At 46.9% G+C, this 24,423-nt stretch overlaps 1 protein-coding gene across 2 annotated transcripts; it reads right to left on the bottom strand.

The window, feature by feature from the left end:
• Positions 1 to 705: 705 nt before the first annotated feature.
• Positions 706 to 14,617, bottom strand: DHRS2 (dehydrogenase/reductase 2). 2 transcript variants are annotated; one of them, XM_032179538.2, is made up of 9 exons: positions 7,837 to 8,210; positions 7,252 to 7,429; positions 6,915 to 7,092; positions 6,378 to 6,479; positions 3,041 to 3,108; positions 2,098 to 2,149; positions 1,717 to 1,851; positions 1,374 to 1,429; positions 706 to 1,114 (listed from the first exon to the last, which is right to left on the bottom strand). In XM_032179538.2, the coding sequence occupies exons 2-9, from the start codon at positions 7,389 to 7,391 to the stop codon at positions 1,003 to 1,005; spliced, it is 843 nt and encodes a 280-aa protein (XP_032035429.1). In that variant the 5' UTR covers positions 7,392 to 7,429; positions 7,837 to 8,210; the 3' UTR covers positions 706 to 1,002. The 2 variants fall into 2 exon arrangements, with proteins under 2 accessions (XP_032035429.1, XP_032035430.1); XM_032179539.1 differs by lacking the exons at positions 706 to 1,114; positions 1,374 to 1,429; positions 1,717 to 1,851; ... (1 more) ...; positions 3,041 to 3,108; positions 7,837 to 8,210 and adding exons at positions 3,825 to 4,599; positions 14,497 to 14,617.
• Positions 14,618 to 24,423: the final 9,806 nt, after the last annotated feature.

Raw genomic sequence — 24,423 nt, 5'->3', positions numbered from 1 at the left:
GGTGTGGGGAGGAGGTGCTGTTGAAGGGCTTCCATGAGACCAAGGCCGGGGGTCAGCTTGGAAGCCTTGTCTCAGTTCCTCCCTCTGGACTGGTTCAGGGCAACATTTACGGGTGGCAAGAGGGGTGCTCAGGGCCACGGATGACTCGAGGACCACTGTTCCCCCTCCACTGTGCTGAGCCTCAGTATGCATACACAGAGGGTGGTACCCCCGAATATGACTCAGGACAATACACAGGGCCTTTTCCGAGAGAGCCATGTGTTCACCCCAAGAGGAACTTCAGCTCTAACTACTCTCCTCTAACTGGAATTATGCACAAGATTTGGTAAAACTGTTTTCTCTAGGTTCTCAAAGGCCTGTGTGGCCCAGAAAACGTTAAGAAGTACCAGCCTGGAGGACTCCTGGGAGAACCCCAGAATCTTTCCACCATCACCCACCACCACCTTGCTGAGCCCCCAGCAGGCCCAGTTCAGGTAATAGAGCATACACAAAGCCTTCTGCAAGGCAGCACACTCACTCCCACCTCTGTGTGTCTGCGACGAGCTCAGGGCAGCTGGCGGTAGAGGTCTCTTCCCACCATGCTGCCCTGGGCCCTACCCTTGACAGATGCTTCCAGACTTGAGGATAAATTTGAGTTTATTTTAGGAAAAAATGCTTAAAGCACAAATTACAGAGAGGAGGAGCTGAGATCCTTCAAAGGCCTGACCTTCTACTCCTTTCCTTTAAGGTTCCTCCAAAGCACCAGCTCCATAAAGCCCTTCAGCTCCCCAGCCCCACACCAAGAACCCCACATGTTGATTGGATCAGCCAAATCTACAAGCAGATAAGTCCTAAGGAGAATACCGAAGCATTTTTCTTCTTCCTCAAGCCTAGCATGAGTAAGCCCCCAAATTGCTAGTCTGGCAGAATGGCAGACTCTGCCTCCAGATCCAAATGATCACCTAGACACCCCCTCAGGCTCCTGGGCCTGGGACCACAGCTGTGCAGCCGCCCCCACTCCTCTCAGAGCCGAGAGGAGAAGCCTGCCACCGCAATGCTCTCCCCGGTGATGTAGCTGGCATCTGGAGAGCACAGGAAGGACATGATTCCTGCACAGTCCTCTGACTCCCCAATCCTGGATGGAAGGAGGACACAGTGTCAAGCGTCTTGTACTCTGATTCTGCTGCTCTGGGGCTCACAGATGATAGGTGGGAGTGGGCTCCATGGGGAACAAGGGGGATGCAGCAGGGCTACTTGTACCCTCCAGGGCCATGTGGACTCCAGATTTCAGCAAAAAGAATGGCCAGATGACAGGGAGGGGTCTGCTCTTGCAATAGACTCAACTGCCCCTGCCTAGCCACACATGGACCACCAAATCTCCAAACCCCACTTGCCTCTGCAGCTGATGACGCTCCTTGAAGTTCTTCCAGGAAGACTCATCCCCATGCAACTGGGCAAAGGGAAGAAATGAAGGAGTCCGTGCTAGTAAAACAAGAAGATGGGCAGGGCCCCGGGAAGGCCACCAGGCAGAGCACCTAGGGCAGCTTTGCCCTTCTCAAAAGAAGGAGCATCTTCTCAGGATGGATGGACTACACTATGGCTGAGTTCAGAGAACAATTAGGACCTCAGTCATAGGCATGCTGACCTAAGGATTCAGTCACCCCCTTTATCCCTTAGTCACTGGGAAGGGTTCCCACTGAGCCAGACTGGGAGATGGAAGACACACCCAATCCTCACCACTTTGCTGAAGTCAGTCTTGATGATTCCTGGAACCAGGCAGTTTACCCGGATGTCCTTGGGGGCCAGCTCCAATGCCAGTGTTCTAGTGAGACCCAGCAGCGCTGTCTTGCTGACATTGTAGACACCCAGCTCCTGGGAAGGGAATTGAGAGAGTGATTAGGATATGGGAGAGTGGGGGAAAGCATCAGTTGGATTTCTCACCTACAGGGATCTCACAAGCCCAGCAGCCCTCCCACCCACATGGAGACAAGCTCAGCCCAGGGCAGCAGGAGGATGGTGGGGGTCTGTCCCAGGCACTTTGTCTGTAAGGCTCTGAGGCAGAGAACAAAGCTGTCCTTCACCCTATACCACTCAGGAGCACAATGACCAAGCACTTACCACTATCGGAATATAAGCTGCAATGGAAGAGACCAGGATGACAGCAGCCCTCCTGAGACAAGACAAACACAAGAGAAGCTGAAGCTAAGAGCTTACCACTGATGGTGATACTATCATGAGGTCATTAAATGATGCAACCCTCACAGAAGCAACACAGGTCCTATTACTATCCCCATCTCAGAGTTCAGGAAACTGAGGCTCAGAAAGGTTTAGTACCAGCCAATACATGGCAGAGCTGGGACTCCATGCCTATTTCTCATAAATACGATGTCCGTGCTCAGAACCCTTATCCTCTGCTTCCTCTCTTGCCAGGTACTTGAAGGAGAGGGCAGGGTGGGCTTCGTGAAGAGGCACCCAAGGCTGATGGTGAGTGCCTATCAATGGGCAACCTCTAAGGAGCAGATGGGGTAAGGGAGACCAGAAGTGACAGTCAGGAACTTTCCTTCTACTGAAGACAGCCCCTGGCCAGTTCCTAAGGGTGTGTCTGTGAGGAGTACAGTCAGATCTGCAGGACCTGGAACACAGGCAGGGTCCCTGGAGACCAAGCACAGGCATGAGGAAGGGTCTGGGACAGGCTTTTTCCTATGGAGAGGAATGGGGCTAACCCTGTCATTGGTTTTAAGTTGGTAAGAACAGAGAGCAGGTAAGGTGACAATGACCAGCCCACAAGGTCAAGGAGCTAAAGCATAGCCTTGTCCCAAACCTGCTGATGTCAAGGCCAAGGAGGCTATGCCTGGGCCCCCGGAATACTACTCTCATCCAGCAGCCACTGGAATTGGGAATGGCAGCCACACAGACGGTGAAGCGGGACAGGAAGATGAGGGATGTGGAGATCCCAGACCTCTTCTGTCCTCTACCCACTACTGGCTATGCTACCGACTCTACTTCTGTGCCCACCTCAGGTCCCCAACTCCGACTGGTCCCCAACCCCGCCCTGCAGTACCTCTTCTCCATGTAGGGCAGCAACTGGCTCAGCAGCAGGGCTGGGGACTTCAGGTTCACACTTAGGATCTGAAATCAGAGCAGAGCATGGGTGAGGGCAGAGAGACATGGTCAGCCCAAGTCCTGCTCTCACAAGACACTTGGAGCCCTGTAATTTGTGCAGTAGACCCAATTTATGTACATATAAGAGAAACCAATCCCCCTTCTGACTGGTGCAAGAGGTATTTCCAATTTGCTAATGGTTTCATAGGCAGGCAGGCTAAGTCACAGGCCTGTGAGCAGAGCCCTGAAAATGTGAATTGTTCAGGACTGACACGAGGAAGGAAATGTTCAGGCCTTTTAAAGAAAATGGGTACTGGGGGCAGTGGGTCATGCCTGTAATCTCAGCACTTTAGGAGGCCAAGGTGAGAGGATTACTCAAGGCCAAAAGTTCGAGACCAACCTGAGCAACATAGTGAGACTTTGTCTCTACAAGAAATTTTTAAAATAATTGGCCTGGTGTGGTGGTGCACACCTGTAATCCTAGCTACTCAGGAGGCCGAGGCAGGAGGATCCCTGAAGCCCAGGAGTTTGAAGCTGCAGTGCGCCATGATCATGCCACTGCACTCCAGCCTGGGTGACAGAGTGAGACCCTGTCTCTTAAAAAGAGAACAACAACACACTGTAAGCAGAGGCCTCTGGAGAAAGACTGAAGACAGCCTGATGGAGGGGAAGCAGGTGCTAGAAGCAAGGGAGATTTCTGGAAGAGCCTTTTTTGTCTCTCTGAGCTTTCATTTGCTTGTCCTCTTGCCTAGTGCCCATAGAATTTAAGGCATACTCACAATGCAACAGCACAAAATAAATCAAATAGGTACTATGTGTGAAGAAATGGAGAAATGGAAAAATCAGCGTAGAAAAATAAGAAAAAGCAAGAGTGAGGTTGGTGCCTACAGTTCACAGCATGTGATAAGGACTGAGCATTTATTCTATTATTTGGTCACAAAAACGCAGGCTGTAAGGGCCTACACACACCAGTTTATCGCACACTTGGCTCTGAGCTTTCCTGCAGCCAATACAAACAGGGAGACACAACAGAGGATTGCCATTCTGGGAGCTAGATGTCTATGCTGATCCTGCTTGTGACTAAAGTCTGAATCTGGGCTAAGCCACACAGGTCCTGACACTCTGGAAGCTCTGTCTGGTGGGTCTGGGAACAGGGGAGAAGTGAAAGAGGAAGTAGCAAGGAAAGATGCAGAGGCGGAGCCTGAGAGCTAGGGCAGTGCCAGGTGGGACTGACATGGCACCAGGAGTCCCTCCTGCAGGGATCTGTCCTGATTCAGGTCAGCTGCATCCTGCATCTCTAGGGAATGAGACTGCACATCTGCAACTGACCAGGACTGTTCACTGTTTTTTCCACTCCCCGATCTCACGCCCACTCAATCCCTTGGATGTGGGAAGGAGAAATACTTAAGCTGAATGTTGCTGTGGCCCATTTGACGAGAGGTTACCAGTGTGGGGGATGACCCCCCATGACTGCAAGAAGTGGCCCAGATGTCAGAAGGGGGTACCACCCTGAGGTCCCTAATAAGAAGGAATTGAGGATTAGGCTAGCTGTAAGGGTTTCCTGGTCAAAACAGACCCCAACTAGCCCACAGGATATCTGTCCAATACTCCATGTGCATCAGGCTGAGTGAGGGGCTGAGGTAAGACCCCTCCTAGACTCAGGGACAAAACCTAAGCCAAAGAAAAGGTGAGACTCCCTCCCTTGATGAAGAAAACTGCCCCATTAGAAAGTAAGAGAGAGTAGCTCTGTGTGCCAAGTAGTCCTGAGCAGAGAACTATCCATGAGCCTGAAAAAGGGCGCACGCTGGAGTCACTGGATCAGGAGAAGGATAGAGGTGATGTGGTTTTGGTAGTTTAACAGATTAGAGGTTTCCCCACCTGCTGGAAAGAAGGGGGGTCTGCCTGGAGTTGGCCTCAAAACTGGCTCAAGAATAAGATGAGTGGTAACGAACTCTCCTTACAGGACACCTACTGAAAACGCATTTAGTTGAAAGCAGAGCATCTGGTAAATTCTAAACTCATTTTGTGACAATTTCACCTCCGAGGTGATGGCAGATGTGATCAGGGACAAGTCATCAATGATTTCTGTCCAGTGGTACAGAATTGCTCACTGAAGGCCAAGTCCTTGGAGAACAGGGGAGAATCAGAGAAAGTAAGGTCAGATTGTTGGCATCTGCCCTCAGCTTCAGGAGGGAGGACTGCAAACAGTTTCGAGAAAAAGAGTCATGATCCTGTGAACTGAGACACTAAACAGGAAAATGATTCAGGAGGGTTAGGAGACTGTCAGCAATAAAATCCCAGCTGTAAAATCACAAATGATCCTTTGGAGGCATTAACAACATAGCTAAAGAGCCTGGGGAAGCTGCTCAGCAGGGGCTGCAGGGAGCTCAAATTTCAGATCATCTCTGAGGACGTAGCCAAGGGCACCCAGCCAAGGGCAGACAGAAGGGAGGGGCCAGCCTGAAGATGATGTTGGCAAGTGAGAGTGCAGGAGCTAGGGAAGGCAGAACACACTAAGGCCAGAAGGCAGGAACACTTTGACCCAGTGCTTAGGGCAGAGTGGGGAATGCTCACAATGGCAGAAAGAATGAGATTCATCACCATGCATTCCGGCAGAGAGAACAGGAAACAAAACATGAGAGTGAAGGGAACAGAAGTCACTGGGGAACAACTAGGCCCAAGATGAGCTTCGAGGCATTTTACAAGGTCTCTCCCGGTCCCTTGTGGACAAGGTGGCAGAATCCTTGAATGGACTTGCAGCAGGCTGGGATGTCTAAGCCCCCGGAATGCTGATGGCTGGATCTGGTCCTGACAGCAAGTTCGTGTGGGACTCAGCGAGGAGCCCCCTTCTAGGACAGACAGTCTCCGCAAGAGGCACAGGTCACCAAAGAAAAACACAGTATCCGTATCTTCCCCTACAAAAGGGTGTACCATACAGAACTGTTTGACTCTTACAGAGAGACTCTGACTAACCATTCACAGCTGTATCCCTAGAGCCTGGAATGGTGGTGCCTGGCAGACAGCAATAAATATCTGCTGAATGATTAAATGCAAAAGTGATGAGAAGAGAAAACAAAGCAGAAAGTGTGGGGGTCAGATTTAAGAACCAACAAGCCAGAAAGTAGCATCCGGGCACGTTTTGGGAGACAGCTGGCCAGGCAGGACTACCACCCGGGGCCTGCTTCTCCCGTAACCTCTGGAGGGAAACAGAGAGTCTTGGTGGGCACATGCATGCTGGAGCCCAGCACAGAACTGGCATCGGGCCCTCAGCTGCCTCCCCAGGGGTGGCCTCTCACCTTGTCCCAGATCTGCTCACTGGTCCCCAGAGTGCTCCCCACCAGAGGGTTGACCCCTGCACTGCACACCAGGAAGTCGACGCCCCCACAGTGCTCCAGGGCCTGCGGAGAGGGGATTGGATGAGTGTGGAGATGGCCTGAGGAGGGCTCTTCCTCCCAGGGCAGCCCAGGTCATAGGGCCTTCAGGCAAAGCTTGCAGGGCTCCTAAAGGAAAATGACCTAGGTGTCCCAAGGGCAGGCTCCTGGGGCCAGGCACTGAGAGAGGAAGGTCTCCTCCAGGAGTCCCTCTGGGGACCTCGCTCACCCCTTCAGACTCCTCCTCCACAATGATTCTCCCAGGGCCTGGGGGTGGGGTGAGGATCCTCTCACGAACAGGCCACTTTCCTGAGAGACCTTCTGGGTAGCGAGGTTAGCTTGGGCAGCCTGGGTGCAGTCATGGTCTCAGGACATATTCTAGACCCCCTCCCAGGGCTGAGCAGTGAAGGAAAAGTTCTGCATGTTCTCCTCTCTGTGTCCTTCCATCGCCTGCCCCCTCACCTTGGTCACCAGCCGCTGCCGGTCCTCAGGCTTCTGCACGTGGCACACGATGCCCGCCACGCTCAGCCCCTCCCACTGCAGCTCAGCCAAGGCCCGGTCCACGTTCTGCTGCTTCCGGCTGCTGATGACCACATGGGCCCCGTCCCGGGCCAGACGCTGGGCGATGGCAAAGCCGATCCTGGATGCAGAGATGGAGGGCACAAGTCAGCCTCACTGTCCTTCCTCTACCCAGCTCTGGAAATCAGCAAATAAGGCTGGGTCTTTAAAACCCTGAGTCCTTGTGGAAGCCACAAGGACCCTGTGAGGGGCCAGGACCCATGGGCAATCCAGCACTCACCCACTGGTGGACCCCGTGACCACAGCTACCCGGTTAGCCAGGACACCCTTCCGGTCTATCCCAGTGCTGCTCATCCTCACAGAAAGCCTAGCACAGGGATGAAACCAGCCCCGGTAGCCCCGGGCCACTGCTGGCAGCATGGTGGTTGGTGTCTGAGATGCTTCCTGCTGAATCGGGCCTGGGGGAAAAGATCAATTTCACTTATCACTGATGCCTCAGTGAGCATGAAGGTAATCTACCCTCCTCCTTCCTCCAGAGAGACAAGGGCAGCAACACAGAGTGGCAGAGTCAGGCTGGTTAGGGTAAATTTCAAACAGGGGAACCTCAGGTCAGGAAAGCAATCCATGAAAACTCCTAAGCTATAAAACTGGCGAAATTATTCACAAATTAAAATGTGAGACTCAACATTCAGTAGACAAGGGTGATTTTTCCATTCATTGCATAGCAAACATTGAGTACTGGCAATGTGTCAGGCACTGGGCAGTAGAGGTGGAGACACCTTAGCAAACCACAGACTCAGCCCTGGACCCCACCCATGCAGCTTCCCAGTTAAATGAGATGCCAGGCACCAACAAATAATTATACCAGTTATTAACTGCTTCTGTGTCTGGAATTGGTGGGTTCTTGCCCTCGCTGACTTCAAGAATAAAGCCGCAGACCCTGGCAGTAAGTGTTACAGTTCTTAAAGATGGTGCGTCTGGAGTTGTTCATTCCTCCCAGTGGGTTCGTGGTCTTGCTGGCTTCAGGAGTGAAGCTGCAGATCTTCGCAGTGAGTGTTACAGCTCTTAAAGGCAGTGCGTCTGGAGTTGTTCATTCCTTCTGGAGGGTTTGTGGTCTCACTGGCCTCAGGAGTGAAGTTGCAGACCTTCCAGGTGAGTGTTACAGCTCTTAAACGCAGCGTGGACCCAAAGAGTGATCAGCAGCAAAGCAAGATTTATTGCAAAGAGCAAAAGAACAAAGCTTCCACAGCATGCAAACGCACTGCAGCAGGCTGCTGCCGCTGCTGCTGTCTCGGGTGGCCTCCTTTTATTCCCTTATCTGGCCCCACCTGCATCCTGCTGATTGGTCCATTTTACAGAGAGCTGATTGGTCCGTTTTGACAGAGTGCTGATTGGTGCATTTACAAACCTTTAGCTAGACACAGAGTGCTGATTGGTGCGTTTACAAACCTTTAGCTAGACAGAAAAGTTCTCCAGGTCCCCACCGGACCCAGAAGCGCAGCCGGCTTCTTCTCTCAATGGCACTCACTGAGGGACTTTGCGGCACCCAGCCCAGGCACTCCAGCAGCCCAGAGGGAGCTCTCCCCAGGCAAGCCCAGCTGGCACCGGCTGGCCCGCCGAGCCCCTGCTGGCCGGTTAGCGCCCTGCACAGTGTGGGCTCCTGCCGGTGCCTCTCCCTCCACACCTCGCATCCAGCAGAGGGAGCCGGCTCGGGCCTTGGCCAGCCCCAGAGAGGGGCCCCCACAGTGCAGTGGTGGGCTGAAGGGCTCCTCGAGCACAGCCAGAGTGGATGTGGAGGCCGAGGAGGCACCAAGAGTGAGCAAGGGCTGCTAGCACGTTGTCACCTCTCACTTCTAGTTGAAAAAGCAAAATCAACAGAAACTCTCATTCACTGCTGGATAGAGGGTAAGTACAATCACTTTAGGAAATGATTTGGCATTATATGGAGAAGTTGAAAATACAGATCTCTGACTCTGTAGAGGGAACTCGCATCCTGCAGAAAGGAGGTCATGTGTGCACCAAGAGACTATACACACATGTTCACAGAAGCCTGCTTAGAATGTTCCAAACTGGAAACAAGTCTGTGTTAGTTTTCACACTGCTATAAAGAACTACCTGGCCGGGCGCGGTGGCTCACGCCTGTAATCCCAGCACTTTGGGAGGCCGAGGCGGGCGGATCACGAGGTCAAGAGATCGAGACCATCCTGGCTAACACAGTGAAACCCCGTCTCTACTAAAAATACAAAAAATTAGCCAGGCGAAGTGGCGGGCGCCTGTAGTCCCAGCTACTCGGGAGGCTGAGGCAGGAGAATGGCGTGAACCCCGGGGGGCGGAGCCTGCAGTGAGCCGAGGTCGCGCCATTGTACTCCAGCCTGGGCGACAGCAAGACCCTGTCTCAAAAAAAAAAAAAAAAAGAACTACCTGACACCAGGCACTGTAGCTCACACCTGTAATCCCAGTACTTTGGAAGGCCAAGGTGAGCAGATCCCTTGAGCTCAGGAGTTTGAGACCAGCCTGGGCAACAAGGTGAAACCCTGTCTCTACAAAAATTAGCTGGGTGTGGTGGTGTGTGCCTGTAGTCACAGCTACTCAGGAGACTAAGATGGGACGATTGCTTGAGCCCAGGAGGTCAAGGCTGCGGTGAGCTGAGATTGCACCACCGTACTCCAGCCTGGGAGGCAGAGCAAGACTCTGTCTCAAAAAAAAAAAAAAAAACTACCCGAGACTGGGTAATTTATAAAGAAAAGAGGTTTAATTGACTCACAATTCCACAGGCTGTACAGGAAGCATGGCTGGGAAGGCCTCAGGAAACTTACAATTAAGGCAGAAGGTGAAATGAAGCAGGCAGGTCTTACACAGTTGGAGCAGGAGGAAGTGAGAGCAAAGGGGGAGGTGCTACACACTTCCAAACAACGAGATCTCATGAGAACTCACTATCACAAGAGCAGCAAGGGGGAAATCTGCCCCCATGATCCAATCACCTTCCACTAGGCCCCCTCCTCCAACATTGGGGATTACAATTCGACATGAGATTTGGGCAGGGACACAGACCTAAACCATATCAAAGTCTATATGCCTATTAACGGTGGAATGGATAAACAAATCGTGTTGCATTTCTATAATGGAATACTATACCATAATGAAAGTGAATGAGCTGAAGCTACACTGAACAACATAAAGGAATCTTAAAAAATATATTGTTGAGTAAAAGAAGTCAGACACAAAAGAATATGTATTATGTGAGTCCACAAGTTTCAACAACAGGTAAAACAAGTCTATGTTGCTTAAGAAGGCAAACAGGTGACAAAAACACGGAGAAATGCAGGGCAGTGATCACCACAAAAGTCAGACAGTGGGTATTTCCGCGGTAAAGCTGTGGGGAGGCAGTTATGATTAAGAAGGTGCAAACAGGCTAGGCACGGCGGCTCATGCCTGTAATCCCAGCACTTTGGAGGCCAAGGCAGGTAGATCACTTGAGGTCAGGAGATGGAGACCAGCCTAGCCAACATGGTGAAACCTCATCTGTACTAAAAATACAAAAATTAGCCAGGTGTGGTGGTGCATGCCTATAGTCCCAGCTACTTGGGAGACTGAGGCAGGAGAATCGCTTGAACCCAGGAGTTGGAGGTTGCAGTGAGCCAAGACTACGCTGCTGCACTCTATCCTGGGTGACAGAGGGAGACTCTGTCTCAAAAAAAAAAAAGAAGGGGCAAACCAAAGAGCTTCTAGGGTGCTGGCAATATTGTATTTGATAAGCAAGTGATGCTTACATGATGTCCATGAAGATATATTCTATCACCTATGTATGTGTATATTTTTTACGTATGTATTATAATTCACAATTTAAAAGTTTAAAAGTAAAGATTACCTGCTCATGGTAAATTTTAAAATTCAAGCAGCTTAAAACTAATTCAAAAATTAAATCCTCCAATTTGCCTTCTCAGAAGAAAATTTGCCAGCATCTCAGATACTTTCTCAAAGTTGTTCTATGCAAAGGGCTTTGCTTTAAATAAGCAAAACTTTCTGATTTTAAACATTCAGTTCACAGAGGGCTTCCATGGAGTATCCTAGCCAGGAAGCAGAGGATCAGTATTGAGTGTCACGTGAGTTCCTTGAACACAGGCTCCACTCCTCCCTCTTGGGGCCCAGGGCTTGAAACACAGGAGTGCTCAATAAGGCTGGTGAGCTAATCAGGCTGGGAAAGTTGCAGATAAATAGGACCTGCAAGACTGAGGAGGATTTTGACAGGGGCAGCAACAGGATAGGTCCTCCTGTCAAGGGGAAACAGGCTGAGAGGAAGAATGGAGGGTGTGGATGTCCAGGGTGTTTGGGAGAGAGCAGGGATGCGTATGTGCATGGAATACAGAGAATGGGGGGCTCATGTCTGAGAAAGCAGACTGCAGTTCTGAATGACACCAGCAGGCCGGTGCTGATTGAAGCTCTCTGAAGGGAGGTCTGTGGAGCTGAGCCAGTTAAAGCAGCCACAGACATCCAGGCTGCTGTATGGAGACCTGGGCCCTCAGGAGGCCCTTCAGAAGGGAAGGGTGTGCCTCTGTAGCTATGCGCAGATGTGAAGGCAGGGAGAGGATCTGGCATGGGAGACTCAGGTATGAAGATATTTCACCAGGAACTGGAAAATGCCAGGGATGCTTGTCTAGGGGACCCTCTTTCACCCAAACCCTAATTTCCCAGCTCCACATTCATGTTAGCCCAGAGGCTCCTGCCTTCCCCCATGTGGGATTCCCATTGGCCTGCCATCCCCTACTCTAATGGAAGAATCTGATGAGCTTCCTGTTGAGAGAGGGAGGGAAGGAGTGGTTCAAGCAAGGGGTTAGCAGGGCACTCAGGGACTTAAGAGTGTGCTTTTCATGTGGGACAGGACAGTGCCAGGAAGGTGAAGCAAGGCAGGCTCTAGCAGCTCTGGGCCAAGGGGCCGACAGATGTGAACTTTCAGGAGGCTCTGGCATGGGATGACTCTGTCTACAGACCCTCATCGGTTCCAGACACGCTCTGGCCACTCCATCACCAAGGGACTCCTGGTTACTAAGCAACCCCTGCCTTACCTACTGCGTCTCCCCTTGTTCCTTAGCAACCCTTGCATAACTCAGTTCCCTAGAGTTAGGGGTCTGTATCTATAAATTATAAGTGAATGGGTGCTGCTCAGGAATTGTGAAGAAACTGTCTATTAAATATCAGTCTGTACTCAGTGTCAAAATGCAGGCGACCAAATGCTTTGCTTTGGGAAGGAAGCCTTGATTTCCGATTTGTATCTCTTCTGATATTGTATCTCTTCTGATATTGTATTTCCAAAAACAATCTTTGTAGGTCCTAGACCTCCTCCCTCTTCCCTCCCAGCTGCTTCCACTCTGCCTGCTGTTGCTCTCGCTTACTCTCTCACACGCCTCTCTCCTTCCTGCAAGGTCATATTTACAGCCTTGCATTTCGTGGAGACAAGGGGTTTCAGCTCCTGATTGGTCTACCTTTTCTAAACAGGACACCAGATTCTGAACATTGTTATGCCCCCCTGGGAACTCCTCTCCTTCCGCTGCGAGCACAGATTAACCCCGTTTTGAGGTTGAGAGGAATCCAGTCCCCTTGGCTGGGAGGACAGCAGGAAAAAGAGGACTCGCCTTTTGTCGGGACAGGACGCCCCCTGCTGGAAGGCTAGAGTAACAGCACCTCTGAGAAGTGTTGCTATCTCAGCAAGTCTGGCTGTCCCCTTTCTGGCCTCTAACAGTTCTCACCGAGCCCTGCTTGTCTGAACTTGCCTCAATGTGGTTTGCAGGAAAGCTGAGCTATTGTAAGGAAAGGCAACTCTGCCTGGCCTGTTGCAGGTAAACAACCTGCAGAGATGAAGTCAGGCCTCCTCTGTCTCCCCTGCTTCCCCTTCCCATGCAAAGCCCCTCTTTTGCCTGGGAGGATGGGAAGAGTGAGCAGCTTCCAAGGCCTCTAGTTCACCCTTCCCCACTCACTTATGCTTTCCCCAAAACAGTCACCTGGGTCAGCTGGAGCAGAACTGACCACAGGTCCTGGGAGCTTAGAATGGTCCCTGAGCCTGGCACAGCCCACTCTGATACCCCTTTCCATGCTGATCAATTCAGATGCCCAAATTTGGGGGTGGGGAAGCTGAATGGGCACACCCTTAACCTAGTCCCATCTTGGAGGTGAATGACCTTGAGCACTGGTCCAAAGAGAGAAGAGAAGGGAAAAGGAAAGGGGTGGGGGGGGTGGAGGAAGAAAACAAAGATTCGAGGAGAAAGAATGAGAGACAAGGAAGAGTTAGAAACATTGAAAATCAGAAAAGAGAATAATGTAAACAGGAAATAACCAACTGAAAGCACTCCTCTGCTTGGCAAAGGGCATTCCAAAGTCAACCTAAAAAACCAGTGCAGGCCATGATGGGAATGCAGAGTTGGACATGCCTTATTATACCCTCCTCCCTTTTGAGTTCAGGCACGACTGACCAGCATTAACATTAAAATGGAGACCTTAGGGCTGAAAAAACAGACTTTGTAGCAATAAGATACCAAATTCTAACCTGACTCTAGCATAGCATCACATGACAGATAGCAGGTCCTGAAAAAAACTGAAGTATTTTACACCAAAATGCATTTCTTTGACATTTTTTGAAATGGCCCTGCAAAGCTGTCTCTTGTGAGGAAAATTTACATCCTATAGAAAATCCCCTTCCCTTTCCAGATCTTTTCCTGATCCAAGAGAGATTTAACTAAGAGTCTGGCACCTTTTAGGGTCTGATAAAAGATATTTACCATCTATTATCTATGACTCCTACTACCTGGAGGCTTCATCTACGTAACAAGAACCTTGGCTTCCACAACTCCCCTTATCTTAACTACAAACATTTCTTTCTATTGACCTCAACTCTTTAGGCAGAGCTTAACCCTTTCAACCACTTGCCAATCAGAAAATCTTTAAATCTACCTGTGACCTGGAAGCCCCCACTTCAAGATGTCCTGCCTTTCTGGGCCAAAACAATGTAATCCTTACATGTATTGATTTATGTCTCTGCCTGTAGCTTCTGTTCTCCTAAGATGTATAAAATCAAGCTGCAACCCAACCACCTTGGGAATATATTCTCAGGACCTCCTGGACCTGTATCGTGGGTCATGGTCCTCACATTTGGCTCAGAATAAATCTCTTCAAATATTTTACAGTTTGATTCTTTTTCATCAGCACTAAGGAGATATCAGCAGACGCTGTGTGATCTTGGGCGAGTCTGTTCCCCTCTTGCCTCCATCTGTGTCACAGTAAAATAAGGGGTTGACTTGGGTGGTCCAAAGGACTTTGATAGCCCCAAGAGCTTTGTATTGATAATCAAAGAAGAAATAGACTGAGCTGCAGACGTAGAGGCAGGAAGAAAGAAGCATCAACATAAAAAGTAAACAGGAGTGAAGATGGGCAGTTCCAGTCATTATAGACCCAACCCAAGGCAGTAAGGCAAGGCAGCCCCAGCCTGAGCCACATCATGCCTGCCCTGGGCAGTGTGATGCTGGCCCAGGCTTACCTGGCTGTGCACCTGTCTGTCCAGAGTGCAGGTTGGCAGCCCTTCTGTCAGGCAGTCTTCAGCTGAGTATGGGGATGTGAGTAAGCAGCAGGCTGGACTTCAGGCACTGCAGATTCTATCTAAACAACTCAAAGATTCCTGGAATTTATAGTCCCAGAATTCAGAAAGGTTGGAGGAGGGTTTCAGAAAAGGCCTCACCCACACCTTAGGAGGAAACCTAGGGGAAGTGCAGGACTTGTTGTCTGAGTAATATTCTGCAGAATGCTGCACATACCACTTAACAAGCATAACCAGCAAAAGAGTCCAGCTGCTTGCTGCTTGTGGAAAGAAATCAAAATAATAATAGTTATGATAAGAGGGAGCAAGATGTCTTTATTATCCATGCTAGCAGGGGAAGAGTAGAAAGCAATTCCACTCTTCAATTTGTGGAGGGAACACAGGAGTTTTCAAAGAAAGGGTTTGGATTGCAGAATATGACTAATTATATAGTATTAATAACATAATAATAATTAAATTATTTAAATCATTATAACTAGGCTCAAACACATCTTTAGTAATAAAAATAGGAACCATTACAATCAACATATTTTTGCCGATGAGAAATAAGTTTATTTATTCCTGTAGCATAAAAATCCATGCTTCAGGATTCAGCGAACTCTCGGAAAGCATCTTCTGCATCCTGCTGGTTGTGGAAGTGTTTTCCCTGCAAAAAGTTGTTGAGATACTTGAAGAAGTGGTAGTCAGTTGGTGAGAGGTCAGGTGAATATGACAGATGAGACAAAACTTCACAGCCCAATTAATTCAACTTTTGAAATGTTGGATGTGCAATGAGTGGTTGGACGTTGTCATGGAAAACTGGGCCTTTTCTGTTGACTGATGCCTGCTGCAGGTGCAGGTGTTGCAGTTTTCAGTGCATCTCATCAATTTGCTGAGCATTCTTCTCAGAAGTAATGGTTTTGCCAGGATTCAGAAAGCTGTAGCGGATCAGACCAGCAGACCACCAAACGGTGACCATGACCTTTTTTTGGTGCAAGTTTGGCTTTGGGAAGTGCTTTGGAGCTTCTTCTCAGTCCAACCACTGAGCTGGTCGTTGCTGGTTGTCATACAAAATTCACTTTTTATTGCACATCACGATTCAACTGAATAGTGGTTCAGTGTTGTTGCATAGAATAAGAGAAGACGACACTTTAAAACAATAATTTTTTGACTTTGAGTCAGCTCATGAGGCACCCATTTATTGAGCTTTTTCACCTTTCTAATTTGCTTCAAATGCCGAATGTAGAGTGGTCAGCAACTTCTAGTGCAGTTGTAAGAGGGTCAGCTTGGATAATTGCTCTCAATTTGTCATCAACTTCCAATGGCCGGCCACTACACTCCTCATCTTCAAGGCTCTCATCTCCTTTGCAAAACTTCTTGAACCACCACTGCACTGTACATTTGTTAGCAGTTCTTGGGCCAAATGCATTGTTGATGATGTGAGTTGTCTCCACTGCTTTACAACCCATTTTGAACTCAAATAAGAAAATCGCTCAAATTTGCTTTTTGTCTAACACCATTTCCATAGTCTAAAATAAGTATAAAATAAACAGCAAGTAACAAGTCCTTAGCAAAAAAAAATGCAAAGCAAGAAATGCACATTAAAATGATGTATAACATAAGCACATATATATATATATAATTTTTTCTTTTTTTTTTTTTTTGAGATGGAGTCGCACTCTGTCGCCCAGGCTGGAGTGCAGTGTTGTGATCTTGGCTCACTGCAAGCTCCGCCTCCTGGGTTCACGCCATTCTCCTGCCTCAGCCTTCCGAGTAGCTGGGACTACAGGCACCCACCACCATGCCCGGCTAATTTTGTTTTGTATTTTTAGTAGAGATGGGGTTTCACCATGTTAGCCAGGATGGTCTCGATCCCCTGACCTCATGATCCGCCTACCTCAGCCTCCCAAAGTGCTGGGATTACAGGTGTGAGCCACCGTGCCCGGACAATATAAGCATATTTATTTAAGAATATATTCCAATATCAAATGGCAAATTTCAACAATGCAAAAACTGCAATTACGTTTGCACCAACCTAATAATTGAGTCACTCTTCAGCTGGGAGTGAGTTCTGTCCCCGATGTAATCTTTTGTTGGAGAGAGAATTCCAGAGCTTTCTGGTCCCTATCAGGATCTGAGACCTAAAGATGTTACCACTAGGGAACATATGAGTCACATTGTACCAAAGTATGTTAGCAACAGCAAATCCATATGGGTCTGCAGCAACCTCAGTTTTTGCCGCTTCAGAAGAAAGAATTCGACTGAGGGGCATAAGGCAGACTGAGAAACCAGGGGAACTTTTAGAACAGGAGTGAAAGTTTGTTAAAAAGCTTTAGTGCAGGAATAAAAGAAAGTAAAGTGCACTTAGAAGAGGGCCAAGCAGGTGACTTGAGAGATCAAGTGCCCCGTTTGACTTTGACTTGGTATCTTATATGTTGCCAAGCTTCCGGGGTTGTGTTACTTCTCCCCTGATTCTTCCCTTGGGGTGGGCTGTCTGCATGCACAGTGGCCTACCAGCACTTGGGAGGGGGCTGTATGCACAGTGTGTTTACTGGAGTTGTACACATGCTCACTTGAGGCATTCTTCCCTTACCGGTCAAGTGTTCCTAGAAGAAGGTCATATACTAAACTCCAACATTTTGCCTCTTGATGTGCATGCTTGAGCCCACTCACCCAACTCCTGAGATCTTATCAAGAAGCTGCTGATCACCAGCTTCAGGTGTTTCTATCTGTTGGGAGACAGCCTTTCCCTGGCACCAGCTGTGACCAATTATTTTAGAGAGACAGTATAACAACTGTCTGACCATCACCTGATGGTCTCCTGACATTCCTGGGTGGGTGGGGGGCCTCTCCTATCCTGTTCATGTCTACCTGACTACCTACTGTAAACACTTCCCCCATCAAGAGTTCATCCAAAACTCCCAATTCTTTCGGGAAAATGGACAAAGATCAGTCTTTTATAGCTACCTCCTGCTGACAGATGGGCAGTGGTGGTTGTTCTGTGAGTCTTGGCCTCTTGCTAGCTGTCAGGGCAGGGTGGCTCCATGGGTTGGTGAAAGCAGTATTCAGCCAGGTCCAAGGAAGGCAGGGGCAGAATTTCACCTCTGTTGTGTCCCACTGATGAGCAGTCTAGGGTCCTCTGTAGAAGGGTGACTCCTGAATATTGAGAGTATGGTATTCCTCACTGAGGATCATCTGGAGCTTGATGGCCCATCCCTCTTGTTTATTCTGAGCTGCAGCCAGAGATCACTGGTTGGTTCACAGGAATAAGCAAGGTCAGTCTAAATTGCAGGGAAAAAAAAACTCAAAAGCAACTGATAAGACTAGAATCTAATAACAGGTATACCATAGTTCTTGAAACGTAATTTTTCTCTCTCTAATTTCCCTTTTTTTTTTTTTTTTTTTACTAAAAACAAATCATGGTAGGACTGACTTATTTACAAAATAAGCTTTAGTCTTATTATACTTGGCCTGATTATTTACATAAGATACAGTAAAAATAATTACTTGCCGTATAGTCTTCTTTTAAAATGGGCTTTGATGAAACTGTTCCATGAGGAATCTCAGATAAGACTTTTTAAAGCCTTAAGACAAGCCATGGGTTTGTGCCATCAAATACCTGTATGAGTTGGGTAAATTCCTCTCCTCTAGAGGTCCCAAGATAACTTGAGGCTCCTGGACCTGCCAGAAAGTGACATTCTCTACTTACCACAAGTCAAGAACCGTGTACAAGAACTGTGTGGACAAGCTATGAGGGCAGTGTTCCCAAGGGGCTTTTATTGGCTCTGTAAGTCAAATTTGATTCCTTAAAGGAAAGCACACCATTCTAGTCAAAGCCTTGGTAAAATAATCAGTTTCTCCAATTGTGTCCTGTTGCAAAAGGAAACAGATTCTTATTGCACTTATGCAAACAACTATATTGCCATAACTTAAGAATACTCACAAATAGTTTCCAAATCCTAAAGAAATCAGGTAGAAAGAAACAAACATGCTCCAAATTTTGTTTACAGCAGTATATTTTACTTAATTGTTAAAAGCTGTAAACAGCTCAGAAGAAAAGTTTTCTTGGCTCTGAAAAACAAAGGATCAGTAATGTTTTCAGCAAAAAGTCACAAAAGGATTATTTCAGTCTTCTATTAGTTCAGGCCATGCAGTTAACTCCTATTCTGCTTGATATTCACGAACATTTCAGCTCTCCATGAGAGTCCTGAAAGTTTTTTCTTCTATTCCAATGTCACAATCTCCAAAGTTATCAGAAACCTGGATTTAAGAGCACCTGTTAGGGTCCTATAGCGATTATAAAACCATCTTTTACAGAGGTTCAAAAGAAGACAATAATGGTCTGTGGATGACAAAACGTCTTAGGGCAGCCACGGCCAAAGATGCAATTGACAAGGAAATTTGCTATCTTTGTGGCACACAATAATTTAACATAACAATTACAATTATCACTGGTAACATATACTAAGTCCTATCAGAATTACAAGGGTTTTACACAATTTTAGCCAAATATTACTTTTGCGTTAGTATACTATTGATGTTAAACACAATTCTTAATAAAACCTTGTAGATAAATCTGTCCAATCTTAATCAGTTTGACCATAAGGTAAGATTTTTATAAACCTTTTATAACCCTTTACAATTTTCTGTTAAACAACAGAACAATGCTCTAAGAAAACCATGTTGTATGTTTATTCCAATGTTCAATTTATGGATAAACTGAATAATGCTCCTTTAATTTTAGCTAATATGTTCACACACAGAATTTCTTTTACAAGATTAGTCTTTCACAGACCTCCTACAACTTGCTCAAATCTTCAGCTTTATTCTGTCTAACTTAAAACCATTATTTAACCCTCTAAACTAAGCAAAAATGTCTACATTACTTCTTACAAGGTTTTAACAAAAGTACATTCTATTTTCCTTATACACCTTGCCTGTAAAACTGCTTTTCCAGACATGTTACATTGTTAACTCTTAGCAAATTTTACTTTTGGTGAAAATCATAGTAAGTAAGCTATTCTAATTATGTACTGGGTTTGGAGCCTAGAACACCAGACAGAAGTGCACATAAGGTTTGACTTTCCAGCATAGCTAGGGGGCATGACTAACTCTGTATGTCCCAGGACCTTACCTAGAATTATAATAGCTTTAAAGCAGGCAAGTTGCACAGTTAAGAGTCATAGTAGTTGCTTATGACCTTAAAGCATTTAGTAGACCTACTAACCTTTAAAATTGTATAACATTTCTTTCATAAATTCCCTTTCATAAATCTTTTTACAACTTACACAAACCATCTACAACATTCTTGGACTTTCTTACTTGTCCTAAATATCTCTCTTTCTAAACAACCAGTCATTTTACTTTAGGACAAGAATTTACCATATAAGAACCTTTCTCATATAAAATGTCTTTTATTTATAACCTTCCTCACCAAAAATACCTCTTTATCTCTATAACCTTTGAATTAAACAAAGTAATTTTCCTTCTGTTAGAAAGTTAAGCATTGTACTGTATGTTGCTGTGCAAGTCCCATGAAGTGAGAGCAGATAAAGAGATTGTCTACATACTGTAGAAGTTAGCCCTCTCAAGAGATTGCTCAGTTAAATTTTTTTGCTAGGGCTTGTTTGAGTAAGAGTGGGCTATTTCTAAACCCCTGAGGTAGAAATGTTTAGGTTAAAGATTTAGGTAGCTTTTTGGGAGAAATAGGGCTATCAGAGGGAAAGATGAATTCAAAGATAGGCTAAATATTAAGTAGGCATCCATCTTGGAAAGTATATTTTTGCCCCAAGGAGATGTGGAGTATCTAGACATTACCAGGGACTGGTGAGAGAATGGCAATTAGTCCCCTAAGTAATATAAAGGGGTGTGGATCCCAACAGGATTTGGAGGAGAGTTGCTTAGAGAAGGAGATTAGCACAGAGTAGGCAGCTCTTAAACCCAAAAGGGAAACTTTAAATTTTACTTGCCACCTCCAGAGTTGCCCTTGGCTTTGTCCTGTTGGTGACAATGTCTGGTTTGGAAGCCAGCTGGAGTGGAGAGCCCCTTCAGCTCAGGGCCATCAGAGGTTGGGATTCTGTCCCAGGGGCCCTTCAGCCTTCAGGACAGTCCCATCTCCAGTGGCCAAGCTTGTGGCAGACAGGGTAAGACATGTGGGCCTTTTTCCCAATTTTCTCATTGGGGCAGTTTGCCTTCCAGTGACCTGTCTTTCAGCACCAATGGCCCTTATCTGGAGGAGTGTCCTTAAGGCAACCTGGAGGGGACTGGTGGGCTTGCAAAGCAGCTAATAGTTCGGCCTGCCTCTAGTACCTGCACTTCTCTTTCTCCCTAGCCCTGCCCTCCTTATTCTGCTCTCAGTTATAAAAGACCAAGGAGGCTAATTTGAGGATTTCCTGCATAAAGGCACTAAGTTCTAAGGCTGACTTTTGTATTTTCTCCCAGTTTATTTTTAGGCCAAACAATATTATAAAGAAAAACTAGGGGTTTTTTTGTTTGTTTGTTTTAAGGTTTAGGGGAATCAAACTTTTTCCAGTTTTGGAGGATGAATCCAAGGGCCATGTCCTGTGGTCTGGAGACACAATTACCCATCTGTGAAGACAGAACAGAGGAGGAAAAAGGAAAAAGATGCTACCCCTTCTTACTTTCCTATTATCCTGAATAGGGTGTCCCCCATTTGTCCTTAGCATTCTGGAATGAATTGGTCTTACTGTGTACCTTTAACCTTGGTCCCATCTCGTCACAATTACCCACTTGAGAACAAAGGAGATACTGGAGTGAACAGGGGGCCCCCTGTTCATCTTTGGGGTTCCAGAATGAACTGATCTTACTGTGTACCTCTAATCTTTCCTTGGTCTCTATTCTAATGGTTATCTGTTAGCTTGGGACCAGCCTTCAGCTCTGTCCTATGGGTCTCTTGCTCCTGCAGCCTTGGGCTGGCCTGTATCCTTGTCTCCATGACCGTATAGTGATGCTCACTCAGAGCAACAAAATGATTGTCTCTTTTCTCAGATTCCCATTTCCCATGTTCTTTAAGTGGATGAGAAGCCTGTCTTGTCCCGCCGCAAGGGGGTGGACTTCCCTCCCTTCGAATATGACCTTGAAGGTCTTGGTGCACATTGACAAGGGTGTGGAAATAATTAGAGAAATGGAGGCTACTGGAGAAAGTGGAAGGAAGCAAGAGGAATACTCAAGGAAAGCCTTCTTATGCTCACAAAAATATCAGCCCTTGGATTTGAGAAGGCAACATTTATTTACCCTCTTAACATAAACAAGTAACCTCCATAGGACTTGGAGCTTGGGGTAAGAACTTGCAAATGACAAAGGAAGAATTTCCCTCTTCCCAAAGGAGTCCTAATTCAAAAAAAAAAAAAAAAAAAAGCAGAGTGAGATCCTATGCAAGCAGACAAACTGCTTCAAATGCCACCAGAAAACTTGGCCCTGGGGTGTAAAAGGAGGGAAGAACATATTGTAGCCATAAGAAGCTGGCAGAGCCAGAGTTCTAATTAATGTCTGTCCCAGCAGTGAGTCAGTAGACAGGGGAAAGGTTGGAGGTCATCTGCGCAATCCAGGCTGGGCAACATCAAAAAAAGAAAAAAAAAAGTCGGGCACGGTGGCTCATGCCTGTAATCCCAGCACTTTGGGAGGCCAAGGCGAGCAGATCACCTGAGGTCGGCAGTTTGAGACCAGCTTGACCAACATGGAGAAACCCCGTCTCTACTAAAAATACAAAAATTAGCCAGGCATAGTGGCACATGCCTGTAATCCCAGCTACTCGGGAGGCTGAGGCAGAAGAATCTCTTGAACCCGGGAGGCAGAGGTTGTGGTGAGCCGAGATTGCATCACTGCATTTCAGCCTGGGCAACAAAAGCAAAATTGCATCTAAAAAAAAAAAAAAAAAAAGCCGGGCATGGTGGCTCACACCTGTAATCCCAGCACTTTGGGAGGCTGAGGTGGGTGGATCACCTGAGGTCAGCAGTTCGAGACCAGCCTGACCAACATGGAGAAACCCCGTCTCTACTAAAAGTACAAAATTAGTCAGGTGTAGTGGCGCATGCCTGTAATCCCAACTACTCGGGAGGCTAAGGCAGGAGAATCACTTGAACCTGGGAGACAGAGGTTGCAGTAAGCCGAGATTGCGCCATTGCACTCCAGCCTGGGCAACAAGAGTGAAGCTCCAGCTCAAAAAAAAAAAAAAAGAAAAGAAAGAAAATTCCACCCTGGAAAATAAGATGATTGAACCACAGAGTTCAGAGTAAGCATCAGAAACTAAGAATTCTAGACTTCTGATTCCAAAATGGCAATAAAGAAGCAAGTTGGGCTGGGCGTGGTGGCTCATGCCTGTAATCCCAGCACTTTGGGAGGCCGAGGCAGGTGGATCACCTGAGGTCGGGAGTTCGAGGCCAGCTTGGCCAACATGGTGAAACCCCGTCTGTACTAAAAATACCAAAAATTAGCCAGGAGTGGTGGCATGAGCCTGTAATGCCAGCTACTCGGAAGGCTGAGGCATGAGAGTTGCTTGAACCCAGGAGAAGGAGATTGCAGTAAGCTGAAATCACGCTACTGCACTCCAGCCTGGGCAATAGAATAATAGTCTCAAAAAACAAACAAACAAACAAATGAAGCAAGCTGGCTTCACTCCCTCTCCATAGAAAACTAGTAACCAACATACAGCACCAAGATTATCACTAGCAATATCCCAGAAGTCCAGAACTCAAATATAAAGATGAGACAGTTTCTGGGGCCACAAAAAAAAGGAAAAAGCTCCAAGCAGATGGTAAGAGAATCAGACTTCCAAATCCACAATGGCTCTGCCCCTAATCTGTCCAGCACCAAGCATATAGAAAATTTCCCCTGACTCACAGTTTCTACAATGAAAAAAAAAAAAAAGTGAGATTGAGGTGGACAACCAGCTTCCCCACTATCTTGGGTTCCCGGGCAGGAGATCTGTTCCTGCTTCAATCCAGGGGAAGCACTGGAAGTCCCTAAAGGGAGAAATATCTCAGAGACAAAGTGGACAGGTGGTACTAGCATCCCCAGACACAGAAACTCTGCTCTGTAACTCAGCCAAAGGAGATGTCAAATAAGAGCAACTGTTCAGCAGCACCACACTATAGGAAGTTCATTCCACAAGTCCCTGGGCGTGAACCTTTAGGCAGCCTTCCTACACTATACTACCTTTGGGATCTCCCCCATTCTTGACAGGCACACTGATTGTTTACTAAAACTGAGGCAAACCTGGGCTTAAGGCACCATCTAGTGCCAAAAAGGAGGCAGCGACTTAGCAGGGAAAAAAGAAGTAAGAAAATCAACAAGTAAATTACAAAGAATTCCTAAGCAAACATATTGAATAAAAAACAAAACAATGAGGGATAAAATACGTTCAAGAGGGAAAAAAAAGGCAGACAGAGAAAACTGGAATAAGTAACGAATCCTTAAATGCCGAAATATAGACATACATCCATAAGAAACAACAGCAAACTGAGAATCATGACCTCAAATCGACAAAGCAAGGAACCAGCAACTGGCCCTAGTGAGACAGCAATGCTTGAACTCTCTGACCAAGAATTCAAAATATCAGTTTTAAGGAAACTCAATAATCACCAAGATAACACAGAACAATTCAGAACTTTTTTGTTTTCTTCTCTAATCCATTATGACTGGTAACAATTCAGAAATGTATCACAGGAATTTTACAAGAGTTTGAAATAATAAAAATCAAATAAATCTTGAAACTGAGAAATACATTTGCTAAACTGAAAAATTCAATAGAGGCTCTCAAAAACTGAATGAATCAAGGAGAGGAAAGAATCTGTGAGCTTGAAGACAGGTTATTTCAAATTATAGTCAGAGGACAAAAAGGAAAAAGAGTGAAAAGGAACAAAGATCACCTAT

This window comes from Hylobates moloch, unplaced genomic scaffold (assembly GCF_009828535.3).
Source record: "Hylobates moloch isolate HMO894 unplaced genomic scaffold, HMol_V3 SCAFFOLD_16, whole genome shotgun sequence".
Taxonomy (NCBI): domain Eukaryota; kingdom Metazoa; phylum Chordata; class Mammalia; order Primates; family Hylobatidae; genus Hylobates; species Hylobates moloch.
The sequence above is the reverse complement of the archived record's forward strand: the minus strand, read 5'-3'. Positions and strand labels throughout refer to the sequence as shown.